Source organism: Acinonyx jubatus, chromosome F2, assembly GCF_027475565.1.
Source record: "Acinonyx jubatus isolate Ajub_Pintada_27869175 chromosome F2, VMU_Ajub_asm_v1.0, whole genome shotgun sequence".
NCBI classification, from domain to species: Eukaryota; Metazoa; Chordata; class Mammalia; order Carnivora; family Felidae; genus Acinonyx; species Acinonyx jubatus.
In genome coordinates, this window is record NC_069394.1 from 78180159 (window position 1) to 78201483 (window position 21325).

At 40.4% G+C, this 21325-nt stretch overlaps 1 protein-coding gene across 2 annotated transcripts in view; it reads left to right on the plus strand.

Moving 5' to 3' along the window:
- The window catches only part of PXDNL (peroxidasin like), a 446099-nt gene extending 425456 nt beyond the window's left edge, over nucleotides 1–20643 (plus strand). Inside the window, exon 23 of one of the 2 annotated variants that reach the window (XM_053208345.1) lies at nucleotides 19994–20643. In XM_053208345.1, the coding sequence (XP_053064320.1) occupies nucleotides 19994–20062 (69 nt within the window). In that variant the 3' untranslated portion in view covers nucleotides 20063–20643. Of the gene's footprint in view, nucleotides 1–11988; nucleotides 12384–19993 lie in introns of those variants that run through there. The other variant, XM_053208348.1, reaches the window with a different exon arrangement.
- Nucleotides 20644–21325: the final 682 nt, after the last annotated feature.

The following is a 21325-nucleotide window of genomic DNA, read 5'->3' on the forward strand; positions in this document are numbered from 1 at the left end:
TGCTACTTGTCAGTTCCTAGCCTCCAGTTGTCCCGGATGTTAACACAGAAGGTAAAGGATGTGCTTCCAGCCTTCCAAAACGTTTGAGATACAAATGAGAATAGAAAAAGTAAATCCTGCTAACCAACTTATTTGCATAATGTTTCAAGTAAGCATTAGGAGCAATGTTTCTTTCTTGATATATACACCAAATATTACGTGCTGTGATTTTGTAGGTAGGTATGCATGTAGATAGATAGCCTCAGAGTCTAGTGTAGTTTGACATTTCTCACACTCTACCCCAACTACGTTTCTCTTAATGTTCAAACGATACGAGACAGAAATGTAAAGGCAAATACTAAAGAATTCTTGTGTATAGGAGCTCTCCTCCTATAAAAAATTATGGCGAAGATTTCATCACTCAGTTAAAATAATCCAGGTTAGAAAATTTGGACAGCCAAGTCTCCAGGCATTTATTTTGTCATTGTTTTGATGAAGAATAACATTTTTGTATTAGTTGTCGCAAACATTTCCATATCCTTTTATACTTATTAGAACTGGGATTCATGGGGCACCTGGGTGGTTTAGTCAGTTGAGCCCCTGACTTAAACTCAGGTCATGATCTCGTGGTTCGTGAATTCAAGCCCCACATCAGGATTACTGCTATCAGCACAGAGCCTGCTTGGGATCCTCTGCCCCTCTCTCTCTGCCCCTCCCCTGCTTGTGCTCTCTCAACAATAAATAAAACATTAAAAGAAGAACTCAGATTTATTATTATTATTAAATATTTTTAGAGTTTATTTATTTATTTTGAAAGAGAGAGAGAGAGAGAGGCAGAGGGAGGTAGAAGGGCAGAGAGAGGGAAAGAGAGAATCCCAAGCAAGCTCTGGGCTGTCAGTGCAGAGTCCCATGTAGCGCTCAATCTCATTATCGCGAGATCATGATCTGAGCAGAAATCACGAGTCAGACGCTCAATCGACTGAGCCATCCAGGTGCCCCGGGATCAATTATTTTTATTTGAAAACAGGGTCAGTAAGAAAACAAACTCTTAGTTGTAGATTCATTAGTTTCTATATAGTGACTGATGATGCTTTGAAAAATTTAAAGCAGTCAGTGTAGTTTGGATTGCTAGAATTGTATTTCTCATCGATCACTTGAAGTACATATTTCGTTTTTAATGAAACGCATTACCTTCACATGTACTTCATGTTAAAGTTCTTCATATGGTTTCTACAAAACGCTGACATTTATGAATTGTCCAAATTTTCTCTCTTAGGCTCCTACACATTCTTCGCAAAGGCAAGCCCCACTTATATAAGTTAACTAAAATCATTTCTCTTAATAAGTATATGTCTAATTACAGTAGGTCATGGAAAAGATACTAATTGTTTCTCATTAAAAGAATTCCCATATCAACAGATGTTCTGCAATCTAAAAAAAAATGTTTGTAAACCATGATTAATTTATCCAAGACCTTTCTGTTAAAAAAAAATGTTTTAATGTTTATTTTTTTGAGACAGAGAGAGATAAAACATGAGCTGGGGGGTGAGCAGAGAGAGAGGGAGACACAGAATGTGAAGCAGGCTCCAGGCTCTGAGCTGTCAGCACAGAGCCCGATATGGGGCTCGAACTCACAAACTTGTAAGATCATGACGTGAACCAAAACCAATATTCAAACACTTAACCGACTGAGCCACCCAGGCATCCCATTAATGTTTATTTATTTTTGAGACAGAGAGAGAGTGCAAGAAAGAGAGGGAGACACAGAATCTGAAACAGGCTCCGGGCTCTGAGCTGTCAGCACAGAGCCCAATGTGGGGCTCAAACTCCCTGACCGAGAGATCATGACCTGAGCCGAAGTCAGATGCTCAACCAACTGAGCCACCCAGGCGCCCCAAGACCTTACTATTTCTAAGTGGCAAGGGCCACAGTATGGTATTTTGGTGTTCTAAACAATGATTTTGTTGGACTAGATGGATGTAAAATTCATTAATTAGACACAGAAAATATGTGTCTCTTGAAACGTATTTAACAAGTTAACTTTCTTGATAATGGATGAAAGATTCCGTGTTCTTCTGCTCATTGCTGGAGATTCCTGAGAGAAGGGATTAAATCATTATGAGATATATGTCTTTTTTGTATCATGACAGGCAAGTGGTTCTTTTACACAATTAGCTTCAGGCAATAAAGAGAGAGTTTTGTGCTTTAAAACTGACATAAATGTGCACTATGAAATTCAGGAATGGTAAAGGATCTTAAGAAGCAATTTTCTGAAGCACAGTTTGAAGCCATGTGTCATTACGTTAACAGCTCGGAAATTACAGGCGCTAACACACCACGCTGGCGTGGGGACTGCTCATGGCAGTCAGAGACAGTGGCTGTGCTTCAAAAACCGGAGCTGACCTGTAAATAAGAAGTCACGCTGACTTTGAGCCCCAGGCGGTGTTCCAAGTAGCAAGGTACTCCACAGGCAGCGGCAACAATGGGAGTTGCAAAACCCCCTATCATTTTGGGAGACCACCCCCTGTGCTCTCACCGGCTTCACACTTTATTTGCAAAGGAAGTTCTACTGCAGATCCAAACCACACCTTTGACGTGGTCATTTAATAGCAGGAGCCGCAGAGGATCTCAAGTGCAAAAGCGGAAAAGGGTTATGTAGTTAATGTAGAACAACAACAAAATTCTGAGGATCCGATCAACAGTCTTAATTACTCAAAGATGGCTGTTACAGACTTCAGCAAGCGTGTTTTTATTTTATAGTGTCAACAAATCCTTAGGTTTCTAATGTAAAATCAGGCCTACAACAAACATAACGGGGATGAGTTACAAATGAGCTGGGGGTGTAAAGGCTGGGACAAACACAGGGATGTCGCAGGAGTACTGGTATATCATGGAACCTGGGGGCTGCCCCTTTCCAGAGTAGAGACAGAACGGAAATTGGATTTTGTATCCTTCAGCATACTGAGATTGAAACAGAAAATCAAGTCTATACTGGAGGTCAGCCATCAACAAACATTAAAAATAGAAGCAAGCAAGGGGAATCAAAACCCAATAAATTAGAACCCAGAAATCAAAGTGAAGAGTCATGGGGAAAGGTAAGTGCGTCCATTTATAATGTATGTGTTTCTAGGTGTTGTTCTGATAAATTTCAGCGTTGGGATTACCATGCCTACGGTACCTGTTTTCATTCCCCCAGTACATTCTTAATATTCTTTTATATTAAGAAAGTTTCCACAGATGTGACAATATCCTGGCTACATAGTAAAACTCATCTACTTTATGATATGGTCTGGTTTGTATCACCTTATCGCCTGATACCAAAACAGAAAATAGGTTTAAGTTTACCTGAAATGTGATAGTAAAACAAGACAGAAAATGGTGTGTAACAATTGTTCAAGCTATCAAATTAAACAGCATGAGGATACCATGGATTTTTGGTTGTGGTAGATTTTTTTAAAAATGTCTTCCTTGCCGTTTAGGGACCTGACTCAGTAATATATTCACCTTAAAGTAGGTCTAAAAACCAAATCAAAGATGGAAATTGTCAGTTTTGATCTCAAAAGCAAGCAAAGAAACAAACATATGTACAAAAAACAGGATCCAACTCCTGTCTACAGGACACTCACTTTAGATACAAAATACAAAGAGGTTGAAAGTGAAACAGTAGGAAAGATGTACTATGAAAACAGGAACCAGGAGAGTTCCAGTGGGTCTACTAATACCATAGAAAATATATACTAAAACAGAAAACGTTACTAGACATGACAGAGATATTCTCAAATCCATCAGGAAGAGATCACCATTAGAAAGACATACACATCTGAAAAACGACCCCTAAAACATTACGTGGCAAAACAGAAAAGAAATCAGGGAAGAAATCGACAATTCAACAACAATAATAGTTGGAGATTTCCATATTTCACTTTCAATAATGGATTGAAAAATTAGACAATATCTCAATAAGAATATGGAATACTTTAAAAACAGTATAAACCAACAAGAAAAAACAGACACCAGTAAGAATAACATGCCACCAGCATAATACACATTCTTCGCAAGCACACAAGGAACACTTCCTGGGACAGATCATGTGCTCAGCCAAAATACAAGACTTGATAAATTTAAAATGATTGAAACCACACAAAATATGTCCTATGATCACAGTGGACTGAAATTAGAAATCAATAATGAAAAATAGTTGGGATATTAAAGAATATGTGGAAAATTGTAAACCACACATTGCCAAATAACCAGTAAATATAGAAGAAATTATAAGAAAAATTACTTTGAGATGAAAAAAAGAAAACATATCAAGACTATGGAGTGCAGATAAATTTGTGGTTATAGAGAGATTAAGAGCTGTAAATACCTGTATTAATAATAAAATTAATATCTCAACCCAATAACCTAAACTTCTGCTTTAAGAAAATGGAAAAAGAGAACTTAAAGAATAGTAAAACAGTACAGATAATAAAGATTCCTAATCTTTATTGATATAGTTGGCAGGCTTTAGGTAAACTAATCCAAAAAATGAAACACCCAAATTACCAATATTAGAAAGAGGGAGTACGATCATAAAACATATAGAAATAAAAGGGATTATAAAGGGATGCTATGGATAACTGTATGCCATAAAATTACATAACTAGGTGGAAGAGGAAATTGCTAGATTCACTACCAAAACTAACTCATGAGGAAATAGAAAATCTAAACAGAACAAACACAGAGAGATTTAATTAGTACTATAAAAAACCGCCTACAGAGGAAAGTCCAGGCTCAAAGAGCTTCGCTAATGAATTCTAACAAACATTTAAAGAATTAACAGCAATTCTGCATCAACTCTTCCAAAAAATACAAGGGTTGGGAATACTCTCAAACATACTTCATGAAGCCAATATTACTCTGCTCTGTTATTTCATACCAAATCCAGACAAAGATACCATAACCAAAGACCAGTATCTCTGATGGGTACAGATGTAAAAATCCTCAACCAACTACTAGCAAACAAAATCTAGTAACATATATAAAATATTCTATATCACATCCAAGTGGGATTTATCCCAAGAACTCAAGTGTGGTTTAACATCTGAAAATCAATTAATGTAATTCACTGTATCAATAGAATAAAGGACAAAACCCCACAGAACATACAGCTTATCTCATTATATGCAAACATAACATTTGACAAAATCCAATACCACCATCTCATGGTAACAAACCTCAACAAATAAGGACTAGAAAGAAACTTTCTCAAATGATAAGGGCATTTATGAAAAACCAAGAGCTAGCATCATCCTTAATGGTGAAAGACTGAATGTTTTCCCTTAAGATCAGTGAAGGTTACCCATTCACCACTTTTATTCAGTTATGTGCTGGAATTTCTAGTCAAGGCACTAAGACAAGAAAAAAAAATTTAGCTTGAAAAGAAACTAACCTATCTCTATTTGAAGATATGATCTTGCATATAGAAAATGTTAAGGAATCCACTAACAATGAGTAGAAATAATAAGCACATTCAACAAGGTTGCAGGAATATTAGGTCAGTATATAAAAATCAATTGTATTCCTATAGACTAGCAAGAAGCAGAGTGAAAATGAATTAAGATTCTATATTTTAGCATCAAAAAAGAATAAAATACTTAGGAATAAATTTAACAAAGGAACTTAGAATTTTTTTTTTTACTCTGGAAATAATGATATATTGTTCAAAAAAATTAAAGAAGATGCAAATAAATAGACATTCCATGCTTATGGATCAGAGGATTAATATTATTAAGATGGCAATACTTGCCAACATAATGTACAGATACATGCAGGACATTTCAGGTGAGAAAAGCACAATGAGCAGAGAAGAAAATCATAAATGTGTTCAGAGCACAGTGAGTAGACCACTTTGGCAAGAATAATCATGTGGATAGAGAAACTTCAGGAGAAAAACGGGGTCTAAGTTTTGAATGATCTTGAAGGCCAGTCTTAGAAGGTGGAATTTAATTCTTTAGGCCATGGCCATCTTGTACAGGTTTTTGAGTAAGGAGGTGCAGTTACAAGTGCTTTAGGAATTGAAGTCTGGAAAACATGTGCAAACTGGATAGGAGAGCAAAGGATTTGAGGCAATGAACGTAAAATGTAGTGGAAGTTACAGTCCCAGTGAACTTTACTCCATTTTAGTTGGTCTGGGCTCTGCTGTCCAATATGGAAGCCACAAGCCATGTGTGGACATATACACTTACATTAAATACTAGTAAAATCTTACGTCCTCCGTTGCACTAACCACATTTCAATTCTTACTCAATTGTGGCTAGTGGCCACCGTATTAGACCGCACGGATAAAGAACATTTCTATCACAAAGAAAGTTCTATTAAACAGAACTATTAAGAGGCTTATCTCTTGATTCGATGGACCCATCGAATACATTATATGGGACATATAATGTAAAGACAGAGTGAATGTAAGCCAGAAGACAGAGGGCTCTGGGCCCAATGCCCCTTTTTGAGCTGATCCAATAACAAATAAAAGGTGCTACCTGGATTCCTGCCATCAAATAAGAATCTGTACTATGAGCCATGAAGCAAAATGGAAACTAACATGCAATTGTAAGACATATTTGAAGGGAAAACTAACGGAAACTAATCCTGTATAAGTCAACGAGCCAAACTGATAAAAGGGTTACTTATTTACTCTCTAAGTTAAAAATATCCGTTTGTGAGGAGCAATTAGCCTTAATTGAAGTTGACCCTTAAACAACATGCAGGTTGGGGTGCCAGGCGCCCCTGCAGTTGAAAACTCATGCATAGCTTTTGACTCCCCCCCCCCCACCGCTAGTAACACAGTTAGCGGACGCATATTCTGTATATGTGTTATATTCTGTTTTCTTAGCATAAAGTAAGCTAGAGAAGAGAAAATGTTATTAAGAAAACCATAAGGAAGAGAAAATACATTTACAACACTGTGCTGCAAAAAGAATGATCTGTCTCTTGTATTAGAAAACAAAGACTTGCACAGAACCCCTTACCCCCTGGCGATTTCTGATTTTCCTGGCTAGTACCCTATGCCACCTGACCACCCCTACCTGCAAGGAAGCTTTGGAACATAAGTGTTTAACTCTCACAGTTTCTGTGGTGGGACAGCCACACGGGAGAAAGAATTTATGGATGACTACAAGTCAGAGGACCTTCAGTGTCTATCATAACTACATCACTTTCTTCTACGTATCAGGATTATTATCACAATTGGTGAAGAAATTATTCAGGATATTGGTTTCTATTGCATGGTTCCAGGCAAGAATTGACAAAGTGTTCAAGTTAGCCCAATTATTTTGCTTTTGAGGATCCTTTCGTTGTATCGCGAAGGCGTTATCTCACAGATATATGGGTATTTTATGTTTTTATTATAGGAATAGTGGGACATTTTAGCTATCTTCATTCTTTTTTGGCCTCAAGAATATCAAATGAGCGGGTATCAGTGTTAACAGGCAGTCGAATTGGATTGACTGCCAAAAAAGTAACAATTGATTTTTGTATAAAAGTAGATTAGTGCTACCGGGCTCTACTTTGTTCAATGAATTATTCATGTCTAGAAGTTATTTATGCTTCTATGTCATGAAAAAACAATGGGAAACCCGCTGAAAATAACTACTTGACACAAACACATGATATATGGTAAAACAGTCTACTCATCTACTCTGATAATGCATCATGATGCTTTCTTAGTGATTGGGCAGGATGCAATTAAATATTTGCTAAATTGGACTGAAAACTAATCAGTCCAAAGGAAATATAAAGGCACAGTTAGAAAACATTAGAAAACAAACATATAATCTCATTTTAATGACTAACTACTGTATTAGACCTTGGAGATGAACAATTCGATGCACTGCTACCTTTGAGTGTTCCTGTTTATCTTCTAGAATCACTAGGCATCTGATCCCATAGTCTGGTTCCCAGGGTTATCTCTGGACTCCAGGAATTCTGACTTACACTGAAGATTTGGACTGTAATTAAGTCAAGGGAAATGGCCACTAAAGACTAGCTTGCCAGTATTCCAGCAACTTCTAAAAATTCAGAAGAATCCCTAAACTAGGGCTTAAGCACATATAAGTACCTCATAATCAATGGCTTCCCATTACTCTGTTGAGATTGGGTAAAACATACCTGTCTCAGATGGCACACTAACTCCTTTACTCACCTTGGGTTAGTGGGCCCCAAGCTCTTAAGCATACTCGTAATATTTTTGAACACATGTTAAACGCAAAATTTGTGATAATGGTAGGGGGGATATAAAAATAACACATGTCTTCTTATTCAAGAATCTCCTTTCTAAAAGAGAAAACAAATACCTAGGATAATTATCCAAATATAAAGGGTTTTTTTTTTTAATGTTTATTTATTTTTGAGAGAGAGAGACAGAAACAGAGACAGAGTATGAGCGGGGGAGGGGCAGAGAGAGAGAGGGAGACACAGAATCCGAAGCCGGCTCCAGGCTCCGAGCTGTCAGCCCAGAGCCCCACGCGGGGCTCCAACTCACGAACCGCGAGATCATGGCCTGAGCCGAAGATGGACGCTTAACTGACTGAGTTAAGGAATCCGGGTGCCCCTAAAGGGATTATTATTAATACAGTGAAGATTTAGTGGCCTCTCGATGACTCATTAAGGATCTGACTCTTAATTCGGCTCAGGTCATTGTCTCATGGGTTTGTGGAACTGAGCCCCGCGTCGGGCTCCATGCTGACAGTGTGGGTCCTGCTTTGGATTCTCTCCCTCCCTCTCTCGATACCCCTCCTTTCTCTCACTCTCTGTCTCTCTCTCTGAGTAAATAAATAAATACAATGAAGACTCAAATAATGTGCTATAGAAGTATGCATTATATTGAATTATTAGATCGAATGTAAAGGTATTAAATTCCTTCCCACGTGGGTATATGCACACACACACGTATCCTTCACTTTCAGAAAAGCCGTATTTTTATTTTTAAAGAAATTGAAGAGACAATGTTATGAATGTATATATACTCATATGCATGTGTGTATATAAAATAGTTACTGGCCGTCACTGTATGCATAAGTTTATCAAATATTAGCAAATATTCTGCAAAGTTGTTTTACAAACTTAGGCTCCCACTAGCAGAATATGAGGAATTCTATTCTTCCCTTAGGAATCCCATATCTTCCCTTAGGAATCTTAGTATTGGCCAACTTTAAAAATCTCGTTGTTATAGCTAGGGGCACCTGGGTGGTTCAGTCGGTAAAGTATCCCAACTCTTGATTTCAGCTCAGGTCGTGATCTCGGGGTCATGAGATTGAGCTCGGCGTTGGGCTCCGTCCTGAGCACTGAACACGGAGCCTGCTTAAAATTCTCTCTCTTCTCTGCAACCCTCTTCCAAAATTAAAAAAAAAATTAGAAGAAGAATTTATATTAAAAAAATGTATTTCCTATATCTGACATGCTGACATCATGTGATTTTTTTCTGATAAAAAGTGAAAAAGTATTTTTGTATGTTTATTTTCCATTCAGATTTCCTCTTTTTGTGTGAATTGCCTCTTCATATCCTTGTCTGTTTTTTAATTAGAAAGTCCTTTCCTTAAACATGAATTTTTAGGAGTGCTTTACGTATCTTGTGTTATAATCCTTGGTCATTTGCATGCATTGCTAAAATTTTCTCCCAGTCTTGACTTCTCTCTCTCTTTGTTATAGTAGCTTCCATAGCGTACACATTTCAGGCTTTAAAATAGTTGATATCAGTTTTTCCTTTATGATTTTCCTTTACAATTTTGAGCTTTTTCAAGACGTCCTTCCTAGTCTTGAGTGCTTCATATTTTTTTCCTAAGAAAGTATTAAGGTATTTTTCCTTCTTTACTGTTAGTCTTTTTATGTAGATCTAATGGTATTTTTTTAAGTAATGATAAGTGCACTATTAACTGATGAACTGACACCCTGTTTTTTAATCCTCTGTTGTGTGTGATGTTTCCACGGGCCCTGGGTTTGTTTCCGGGCTCTCTGCGCTTTTGGATAGGTCTCCCTGTCCATCCTGGTGACAAATTTCACAAAGCCTTCATCACCATAGCTCCGTAGCAGGTCTGGATATCTGGGAGGGCTGGCGGAGGCACTGTTTTCTTCAGAGGTGTCTTGATAAGTTTTGGTCCCAGGCATTTCTGTATGAATTTAAAAAAAGTTTTTTTAGTGTCTATTTACTTTTGACAGACAGAGAGAGATAGAGCACGAAGAGGATGGGGCGGAGAGAGAGGGAGACAGAATCCTAAGCAGCTCCAGGCTCTGAGCTGTCAGCACACAGCCTGATGCGGGGCTTGAACCCACAGACCGCGAAATCATGACCTGAGCCAAAGTCGGACACTTAACCGATTGAGCCATCCAGGCGCCCCCTGTATGAATTTTTAAATCAGCTTTAAAAGTTCCGTAAAAGAAATCTTACTGGGATTTTGATAAGAATTGCATTAAATTGATATGTAAATTTAGCAAAATGATATTTTGTGATATTAAGTCTTTTCATATATAAATACACTATTCCATACACACATACCTACACACACACACACACACACACACACACACATTAGGTCTTCCTATTTATTTAAACATTTTGTGTTGTTTGGCTCGTGAGTTCGAGCCCCGCATCGGGCTCTGTGCTGGCAGCTCAGAGCCTGGAGCCTGCTTCGGATTCTGTGTCTCCCTCTCTTTCTGCCTCAACCCACTCGCATTCTGTCTCTGTCTCTCTCAAAGATAAACATTAAAAAAATTTTTAAAAATTTTGTGTTGTTTTTCAGTAGTACTGCATTTTTTCCATAAATGTGTTCCATATATTTTGTTAGGTAAATTTCTGGAAATATTGGATACTATGGCTATTATAAATTAAATCTTCTTAAAACCATGTTCTCTATATATTTGTTGCTGACACAGAGAGTTTTATATTGATCATAAAGCTAGTAACTCTTTTGAGTTCTTTAATTAGTCCTATTAATTTCTCTCTAGATCCTCTTGAATCTGTTAGGCAAACGATTATATTCTATGTACGAATTCAAAGTTTTTTATTTTTCCTTCCTATGACTGTACATTATATTTCTTCTTATTTTTATAATTTTGCATTATTATATTGGCTAAGGTCACCCACGCAATTTTGAGTAAAAGTCATGATATGGAACATAGGCTCTTGGTGTTAAATTTAAGCGCTCTCTCTTTTAAATTTTAAATGCTTTTTAAATTTTTAATTTTTAAATTTTTAAATTTTTAATTTTTAAATTTTAAATTTTTAAATTTTAAAATGCTTTTAGCCTTTCACAGCTAAGTTTCGTATTTGTATCAAACCCATTTGATTGTCACATCAATACTGTGCGGCCGGTAAGATGTATATCACGTGCATCTCGCAGTCGCAGGAGGCTTAGGAATGTGAAACGGTGGCGTAAAGTCAATCCCAACGGCAAAGGTAGGAGTGGAAGCCAGGTCTTATACCACCGAGGCCCATGCTTTTTTTTTTTTCTTTTTCAATATATGAAATTTATTGTCACATTGGTTTCCATACAACACCCAGTGCTCATCCCAAAAGGTGCCCTCCTCAATACCCATCACCCACCCTCCGCTCCCTCCCACCCCCCATCAACCCTCAGTGTGTTCTGTTTTTAAGAGTCTCTTATGCTTTGGCTCTCTCCCACTCTAACCTCTTTTTTTTTTTCCCTTCCCCTCCCCCATGGGTTTCTGTTAAGTTTCTCAGGATCCACATAAGAGTGAAAACATATGGTATCTGTCTTTCTCTGTATGGCTTATTTCGCTTAGCATCGCACTCTCCAGTTCCATCCACGTTGCTACAAAGGGCCGTATTTCATTCTTTCTCATTGCCACGTAGTACTCCATTGTGTATATAAACCACAATTTCTTTATCCATTCATCAGTTGATGGACATTTAGGCTTTTTCCATAATTTGCCCATTGTTGAGGCTGCTGCTATAAACATTGGGGTACAAGTGCCCCATGCTTTTTTCAACATTTCGTGCTGCTTCCCCAGGAAGGCTAAGGACAACACACAGTCTGGGCAGTGTAGCATCCACACACCGAGTGCAGCAAGAACCAAGGTGCGAGCTGTCCTCGGCAGCTCAAGACGTGCTCTACCAGAGACACTCAGGAGGGACATCTCGCTGGGTCACCCGCTTAAAGATAAACCATCTCCCTCAGGTTGGGGGAGAAAGTCTGGGCGAGTTTTCATGCTGTCGAAAACGAAACCACCTTGCACCGGAGAAGGAGCCTCTCTGTTTTGTTTTTAATGGCTGGAAAAGCCATGTACCTTTTCGGCCTCCTGCTCGGTGCCTCGGCAGAACTTTCAGCCAAGAAGCCACCTGGTGTACCTGCAGCCGCCCCGCGCATAGTATGTAGCTCGACCTTCTTTCTGGGAGCTGCAATTAGAATTTTTAAAAGGCCTTAAAAGGGAAGGAGAGCGGGCTCATGAATCCTTTCTGCGAAGTTGATTTCTGACTTGTATTATTTAATTCTTAATTCAAGAATGCAGATGCTGCTTTTTGCCTTTGCTGCATGGTTTTGAAATTCAGCTCTCGAGCACCATGCACAGCACTAATTATATGTATGTATATATATGTATGTGGCTGCAGCCGCCTTATCTCTATTCATCTCAGCTCTCAACCTGCTACGTCTCTCTCTCTTGAGTGGCTGCACGCTGTCATACAGGCTGACAACATAGAAATCACTTCATCTGCCCACTCCTACTTTCTCACTCCAAAGCATGTCGGGAAGGTGACACATGCTCAGGATTCTTCAACTCGACATTTTTAAAGTTTATAGTTCTATTTCTAGACAGAAAGCAAAAACCATGTTAACCGGTGTCAACAATGCAGAGACCCACTGCTTAGATCGCTTTCAGGACATAGAAACAGAACAGCCTCTCCTTGTAAAAGATTACTGGGATGCTGTTTCTAAGCAGATGAAAAATAAATTATGTAAATGAACATAAACAGGTCATATGAGGCACCTGGGCTTCTGGAGTATGGTCATGAATATAAAATTGAGGGTCTCGAACAATTAGGTTAATATTTTCAGTGAAAATCATATGTGTGTGTCTATAACTAAGAATCAAGTTTATTGTATGAGGGTTGGAGGCGATAATGACAAGCCTTGACCCTCTAAATATTAACTATGGATTAATAAGAATAAATTCAATTACTAGAAAAGCCAAATGTAATGAATGCAATGAATAAGTACAGATGCTCCAATACCTTCACTGCCTTAATAACTGGGATTTCTCTGCCATTCCTTCAAGGGGCTTGGGTTATTTCAGAGACATGTCCCCAGGAATTCAAGTTGATGAACGTGCAACTTTATTGTTTTAATTAACAAATCAAATAACATTAATTGTGAAAAGTTGCTTTGAGGACCACGTGGATGTCAAGCATTTCCTCGCGACGGTGTAATCACGACCCAACACCAAACCAAAGCCGCTCCAGATCTCAAGTCAACCCAGAGCGTGTTCTCAGCCAGAGAATCGCAGCGGGCGCTGGAGTGCGGCGCGCTCTCCCGGACCGTCCGCCCGCCCACGTGACCCCAAATACACGCTCACGACAAATAAACGTTGTGCTTGCCTCCCACTCACCTTCTCTGCCCCTCCCTGAACCTCTCCCTCCTTGTCTCTATGAAGCCTCCTCCACCCAGAGATTCAGGGCAGCGCGGTGGAGCCCGGGCGCAGCTTCAGAAGGAAAGGTCTGGGGCGCCTGTGCTCCTGTCTTCCACTGGGTTCTGGTTGGGGTCATGGCCATTACCCTACATTTCACCCTGCCTCTCCAGAGGAGGTGAAGATAACACCGCCTCGCACGGTTGCTGTGCGCAGTTATGAATGTCAACTTTAAGCAGTGATTAGCATAGAGGAAATGTTAGCCAGAGATACGTAAGATTCTCTTTCCCTTACTACTTCGGAACAAAGCTATCAAAGAATACTCCTTTTTGCAGACCCATATCAGGTAGATGGGGGCATTCCTAAACTGATTCTCATTTGGTTCCTTAATAATAAATTAGATGGGGGGGGGGGCTAAACCAAATGTTAAATGCCATTTGTCAATATGCCTTGGAAGCAAGGGTGCTAATTTCCGAAATTGCCATATAAGTGTCTTTATTTGACACAAAATTACATCATATTTCCCCCATCCCCGCATTCCTGGAATCCTTTAGCTTCTGGGCACTTCCGGGGAAAGTTTTGTTTTATTTTAGGACAAAAATAAATGTTCCATTAAAAAACTATTTGTCTATTTCCCTCTGGATTTTATGTTAAAGCATTATTACTAATATAACTTTTCTTGTCATGTCGGAATTTTAGTTGAAGTCTCAAGGCTAAGGCTAAGGAAAATTGGTGGTTAGTACCCACATTCAAAAGAATGGTGCTTGTATTGGTCAGGGTTCTCCAGAGAAACAGAACAAATACAAGGGTGTGTGTATGTGTGTGTGTTTACATATATACATGTATATGTATATATGTGTATATATGTATATATGCATATATGTACATATATACACATATATATAATATAAAATATATCGTATATGCAATAATATAAATAACCAATCTATCCATATGAAGATATTTGTCTATTTGTCATATAGAACTGGCTCATGCAGTCATGGGGGGCTGACAAGTCCCACAATCTGTTGAAAGCGGTTGGTAGCTGGAGGCCAGGAGAGCTGGTAATATAATTCCAGTGCAAAGATCAGCAGGTTAGAGAGCCGGAAGAGCTGATGTTTCATTTCAAGATGGGGGAAAAGTTGATATCTCAGCTGGAAGGAGAATTCATCAGGCAGGAGAATCCTCTCTTACGTGAGAAGGGTCAGTGCTTATATCCCAGTAGGCCCTTATCTAATTGTCTGAGGTCCGGCCACACTGGGGAGGGCAAAGTGTTTTACTTATTCTACTGATTTAAATACCCTCACAGACATACCCAGAATAATGAATGGCCAGATATCTGGACACATCGGGGGAGGAGTCAGAGTGTGGAGGAAAGAAGGCCTGGCATCTCCCACCTCTAAGTACAACCGGTGAGCTGTGGTGCCCGGTGCTGCCACAGGGCCTAACGGGTCACATGTGGATGCAGCAACTCTTGACCCCGTTCTTCCTGCTGACACGGGAAAGCAGGAGGTCACCAGCGCCATCTGCCTTAACGAGAGAAGGAGAAAGAGAATCCACACAGAGGAGCAGCTCCGTTGTTGGGAGTGGCAACGCTCTGTGGGTTCTCCTTTGGGTAGCTCAACAGCTGAGAAGCTGGTCAGTCAGACTATTTGGTGAGATCTTTCTAGGGAGGCCGCCTGCCAGGATGAGGGACACTGAGCAGGCGTGAAGGTAAATCATATTAGGTCAGTTGGGGGACTAGAAAGGGAAATGACTAAGCTGAGACGAGGAGATAACCTACGATACAGTTCAGGTTTTTCGGACACGAACACGCAGAGGTGAGTGGTGCAGGTCGGGGAGGCATCTCTGCTCCACACAGTCCTGCGGGAAACCCAGGCTCTTCCCATGGTCACTCCGTCATCTCCTAGGACATTGTCTTCTTCTGTGTGGTCAAAGCTGGTTTGTGAAACCTCTGAGGTCCAGCTGAAAGTGGCCGAATGCTACCTGGAAATGGTCCCCTACCAACGAGACCTTCCTTAGATGGTCCCTGCAAGCCACAGCGTGGCTGGGAATTGTCTCGTCCAGCTCGGCTGACATTTGTTTAGTTCATCTCTGTTGCTGTGGAAGAACGGGCACCTAGCAGTCTCGTCTGCAATGCGTGGGTGTGGGGCTTGCAACCAGGAAGCTTGGAGAGACTTCCAAGGGTCCATAAGACACTGCCCGGGAGTGCTGACATTTGGAGGCTTAGCGAATGGAGAGCATGCTGACTATCGCCCTATTAGACCAGAGGCTGAACCCTCTCCGGCAGCAAAATCCGTGCCCTGTGACCTTGGATCTAGTGTATGAACTGCCTCTTCTAATCGACTCTCCTCTTGCCTTGCCCCTGAATTCATGACAGATGAGAAGCCCTCCCTAGAAGCAGGGAAACTAAAAGAGCAGGCACAGCTCCCGTCCTGTGGCATATCACTCAGCAAAGGATCAAGCCTAAGCAGGCAGTTTGGAACAATCCTTGAATCACACGCCAGATAAAGGTTTTGCACTAGTCTTCTCAGGATGTTTTTCCTTTCTGAGTGTGACCAGAAAGCCATGGGACGTGCCCGGGTGTGAGGAGATGCTGGAGGTGGGGTCAGAAGTTGTTGCAAAGCTATGATGGGAAATAAACTTTTGTTTGTCCCGCATTTAGCTTAGTACAATCAATATACCAGATAAAATACTGTAAATGTCTGTAGCATTTTCTTCATTTTACTGCCAATATAGGCTCAAGTACATTAGGGGTGCTGGGGAAGAATTCTTATATATACCCCAGAGTAGGGTTGGGATTTTCAACCTTTCCAGAATTCTTAGTAGGAAATAGGCAGGAGTAGATTTATAATATTTTACTGCACCATCATTCCTATAATGTTGCCAATGAGCTTTTTAAGAAATGGCGCAATTGTTATTTACATATATGTTTTTAATGCTTTTAAAATCATTAAAGGTGGGGGCGCCTGGGTGGCGCAGTCGGTTAAGCGTCCGACTTCAGCCAGGTCACGATCTCGCGGTCCGGGAGTTCGAGCCCCGCGTCGGGCTCTGGGCTGATGGCTCAGAGCCTGGAGCCTGCTTCCGATTCTGTGTCTCCTCTCTCTGCCCCTCCCCCGTTCATGCTCGGTCTCTCTCTGTCTCAAAAATAAATAAAAACGTTAAAAAAATTATAAAATCATTAAAGGTGGTAACGGTAATTTCTCAAGACAAAATTTGTTAACACTCACTCTCCTGAAATTATGCTGTTTTTTAAACACACATCTCAACTGACTATATTGAAAGTCATACCCTCCTCCCTGAAAAAAGCTATACCCAAACCAAAAACAAAAATGCCAAAGCTTTGTTATTTAATCTCTGTTCTAGTTTAGATTTACTAATTAATGCTTGCATTTTGGGTTATATTCAATGTACTATTCAATTTGGTTTCAAAATTTCTGGCCACTGTTTGAACGGCTTTCAAATTACAATCTTACTGAAAACAAATGGATTGAATAATTATTCTGCTTTTACTTCTGGTAATCCGCATCCACATTTTCCACATTTTATACAGACGCGCGCACACACACACACACACACACATACACACACACAAATTTTAACCATGTATTATTTGGTAAATTTCCTCATTATTGATTTTCCAGGCTCAGTGGGGGAAGAGGAGTTCTATGTAATAGTTTCTTCATTTAGCTGTGAAAATTTGCTGAGGGATTTTAAAAGTCACTATTATTTCTGCGAAGAAGGCATCTAAAATTTTCTGAGGCTATGGAATTATGGGCCTTTAGCAAAAATAAACCCTTAGTCTGTTTTACTTAGTGTAGCTCACATTATTTTTTAATGAATAAACATAAATGCTTTTTGGAGCTGGACCGAGTAACAGCTAAGGCAGCAAAATGCTACCCTTCCCTAACCAACTTGTTTCCCTGCGTGTGCGATTCACCGTCCGAGCCTGGATTATGTCACATTGTAATTAAGGCACAGGAGGTTTGAAGCTGAGAAACTAGGAAGGATTAGAATAAGCATAGAAATTGATGAAATGAGGATTTCACACACCAGAGGGCATTTGGAGAGGATGGTAAATCAATGTGTGTCTGGAGGTGTTTTCAGACAACGTGCATGTAATTTTCCTCTCCTTTAGGTCATTTGAGGGGAGGTGACGTCGATTGTTTTGACTGCCCCCCCCCCCCCAGGCTGGCTTCTGCCCCTGTGGCCGGTCTCCAGGGGTCCTCGCTGGCAACTGGCTGAGACTGTCACCAACCAGATTCCACAGACATGGGGAAGGGATGTGAGCCAACTCGAGGAAATGTCTGGTCCTTCTTTTGTAAGATGTAGATGGAAACTAAACTGCCGTGTAGTGTAAGGGTTTAGAGTATTAGATGGCCCACGGTGAAAGATGGGAAGCATTAGATCTGTTGCACGCTGCGGCGAGCACAGGAGCCATCGAGGAGACAAAGAGGAGTCGGGCCAGGAAAGGAGTCTACTTCCAAGCGTGAGGTTGTGGACACCACATGTTGTACTTAATCTCAATCACTGTGGGTAAATTAGTTTACCTTTAAACATCACGGACTTGTGCTGCTTATCGTCGGTGGTGAAACATTACACAATTTGTTTCTTGGGGAAGTTCATTTATCTTTATGGCAGCCGGAAGAGGAGAAAGGTCTTGTGGTGTTCTCAGTGCATTAGAAGCATCTGTATCTTTTATGAAGGACTATTATCATACTTTTTAGTTCTAAACCATCTATATTGGCTTGCGTGTTCTTTATTTCTTCTTAAAGTTATATTTTTGAACGTATTTGCCAAAATCTCCTGTTTTAAGAAACTCCTTTATTTGTTCATGGAAACAAGACTTGACTCACTTTTTCCCATTCCCAAGACCCACTGTAGAAATGAAAGTGCTTGGGCGCCTGAGTGGCTCAGTCGGTTAAGTGTCTGACTTCGGCTCAGGTCATGATCTCGCGGTTCGTGGGTTCAAGCCCCGCGTCGGGCTCTGTGCTGAGAGCTGGGAGCCTGGAGCCTGCTTCGGATTCTGTGTCTCCCTCTTTCTCTGCCCCACCCACGTGCATGCTCTGTCCTCTCTCTCTCAAAAATAAATAGACATTAAAAAAATTTTAAAAATTAAAGAGAAATGAAATTACTACTAAGAAGTGATTGAGAATAAAGAAAAAAATTCAGGCTTTAAAAATTTTTTTTAAGGGAGGGTGTCAATGGCTAAAGGTCTTTGGAAGATGATTTTGATAAAGGTGAAAGAACACAGTTCAGCACATTAAAAATTAAATCATTATGGGGCACCTGGGTGGCGCAGTCGGTTAAGCGTCCGACTTCAGCCAGGTCACGATCTCGCGGTCCGTGGGTTCGAGCCCCGCGTCTGGCTCTGGGCTGATGGCTCAGAGCCTGGAGCCTGTTTCCGATTCTGTGTCTCCCTCTCTCTCTGCCCCTCCCCCGTTCATGCTCTGTCTCTCTCTGTCCCAAAAATAAATAAAAAACGTTGAAAAAAAATAAAAAAAAATTTAAATCATTGGTAGTAAGGACCTCGAAGTGATTTGTTTTATCACTGTAATAATGCAATAAAGAAAAAATCCTTCAAAGCTAAGAGGAGAAAAGGAGCTAAGCAAGATTTTGCTTTTGTTCCCTCTTTTTTAAAAAGTGTATGTAAAGCCTGTGAACGTTTGGAGACACTGGGGAACTTGATGGCATGAGAAAGCGAATGAAGACATGGAATTAGGAGAAGATGCATCTCTTTGTAAGGTCGCTGAAATGGTGAACTTATAGGAGGAATTCTTCATTTTGATAGAAGGAAATAAAGATCTCCCTCTGAGATCAAAGTTAAGAATTAGAGGCGGCTGGAAGGCGTAAAAGTTCTGTCAACTTAACAATAGCAATGGTTCACTGTATTCACAGATCTCCAAAAGACTTAAAAACTACCCTTCGGGTAAAGGTCCTTGTAGACTCCGCAACCAGGTAAGTGGTAGTTTTTGGAGTCAGGTGAAACTTCTTCTAGGTGGAGCATATGACTCACAAGTCAGCCTCAATACCCAGCTTTTGTCAACGTCACCTGGCCACCAGCCAGTCCTCTGCCACGCTATGGCATCTGTCATCAGTGACGGCTCACCTTGGAGACCTTTCATCAGGTCCATATCTGGAGACACATCTTGCGCTCCACCGTGAGCGGAACCCAGCTCCCTCGTCCCACAGCCCTCTCTAAGCTCTACCTGGAGTCAGCCCTTAGGTGTTTCCTCCATGTGCCTCAGATGTCCCCGTGCCCTCTGAACCCCATGGAAGAAATGATTCTTCGGAGCCCTTTTCACTTGGTGTTTGTGAGGCATGTGTGAGAACAGCATGGTGACATCTTTCCTGTCACACAGGGCCCCCTTCATTCTGCGTCCTCTTATTCCAGGCTTCCTTTTCCATAGACTGGAGTGGATGGCAGCCTAGTGACTGCAGAACTGGGTTCACAGCACCTTAGCCTGACCAGCACAGAAACTCTGCACCTGCTCAGGCCTGGACCCCTCGACTGCCGGGAGTACTAAGTAACTAACAAAGTCCACCGGTTGTTTTGTTCTTGTCGACTAACAAGCAACCTTCTGAAGAATCTGCTTGGAGACGGAAGTTCCCAATGATTGCATAAGTAGAGAATGTTTTGCTTGACGTTCGCCTGTCCTTAAAGCGCGTTACAGATCAGACTCTCTGCACCTTGGGAAGACATCTCAAAATAAAAGGGTGAGAGTCCGTTTCACAAACTAAAGCATCTCAGATGTGATCAGTGACTCAGAAATCTCATCCACCTACCTCTTTTTTAAGACCTTTTTCAAGTTCAAAAGAAGAAAAATAGTTCTGGGTGACCACCAAAGACAGTTTCGCTCACTTTTCCAGGGGGAGATATATCAATAAACCAGATCATATTTGACCATTTAAGATTTTTAAAAGGTCTGAGGGGCGCCTGGGTGGCTCAGTCAGTTGAGCGTCCGACTTCAGCTCAGGTCGTGGTCTCACAGTTCGTGAGTTCAAGCCCCCACGTGGGGCTCTGTGCTGACAGCTCAGAGCCTGGAGCCTGCTTCGGATTCTGTGTCTCCCTCTCTCTCTGTTCCTCCTCTGCTCACATTCTGTCTGTCTCTCAAAAATAAATAAAGATTAAAAAATTTGTTTTAAATAAAATAAAAAATAAAATTTTTACAAAGTCTGTATGATGCCAGGAATTCAGATAGATTTTTCAAAAATATATTCATGGGTAAAAAAGGCGTTCTAAAATCGTTGATGAAGATATGCTTAGTTTTATTACATGCTTATGTTCACCACAAAATATACAAATAGGTACGTTTCCAAATCTTAGGTTAATTTGAAAAGTATTGGCATGTCTACTAGACAATCGATACTTGTAATTTCAAAAATGATTTTGGCCCAAGTATAGGCTACATTCCTAACACAATTGAAAAAAATAATTTTATAAGAGGAGCGTCTGGGTGGCTCAGTCGGTCGTCTTCAGCTCTTGCTTTGGGCTCAGGTCATGATCTCAGGGTCTGTGAGTTCCATCCCTACCTCAGGCTTTGTGCTGACGGTGCGAAGGCTGCTTGGGATTCTCTCCATCTCCCTCTCTCTCTGCCCCTCCACAACTTGTGCACACACACACTCTTTCTCTCTCAAATATAAATAAGTAAAACATAAAAAAAATGATAAGGATTTGTTTAAAAATTATAAAAGTTAAAAAAATTATAAAAGATTAAAAAATTAA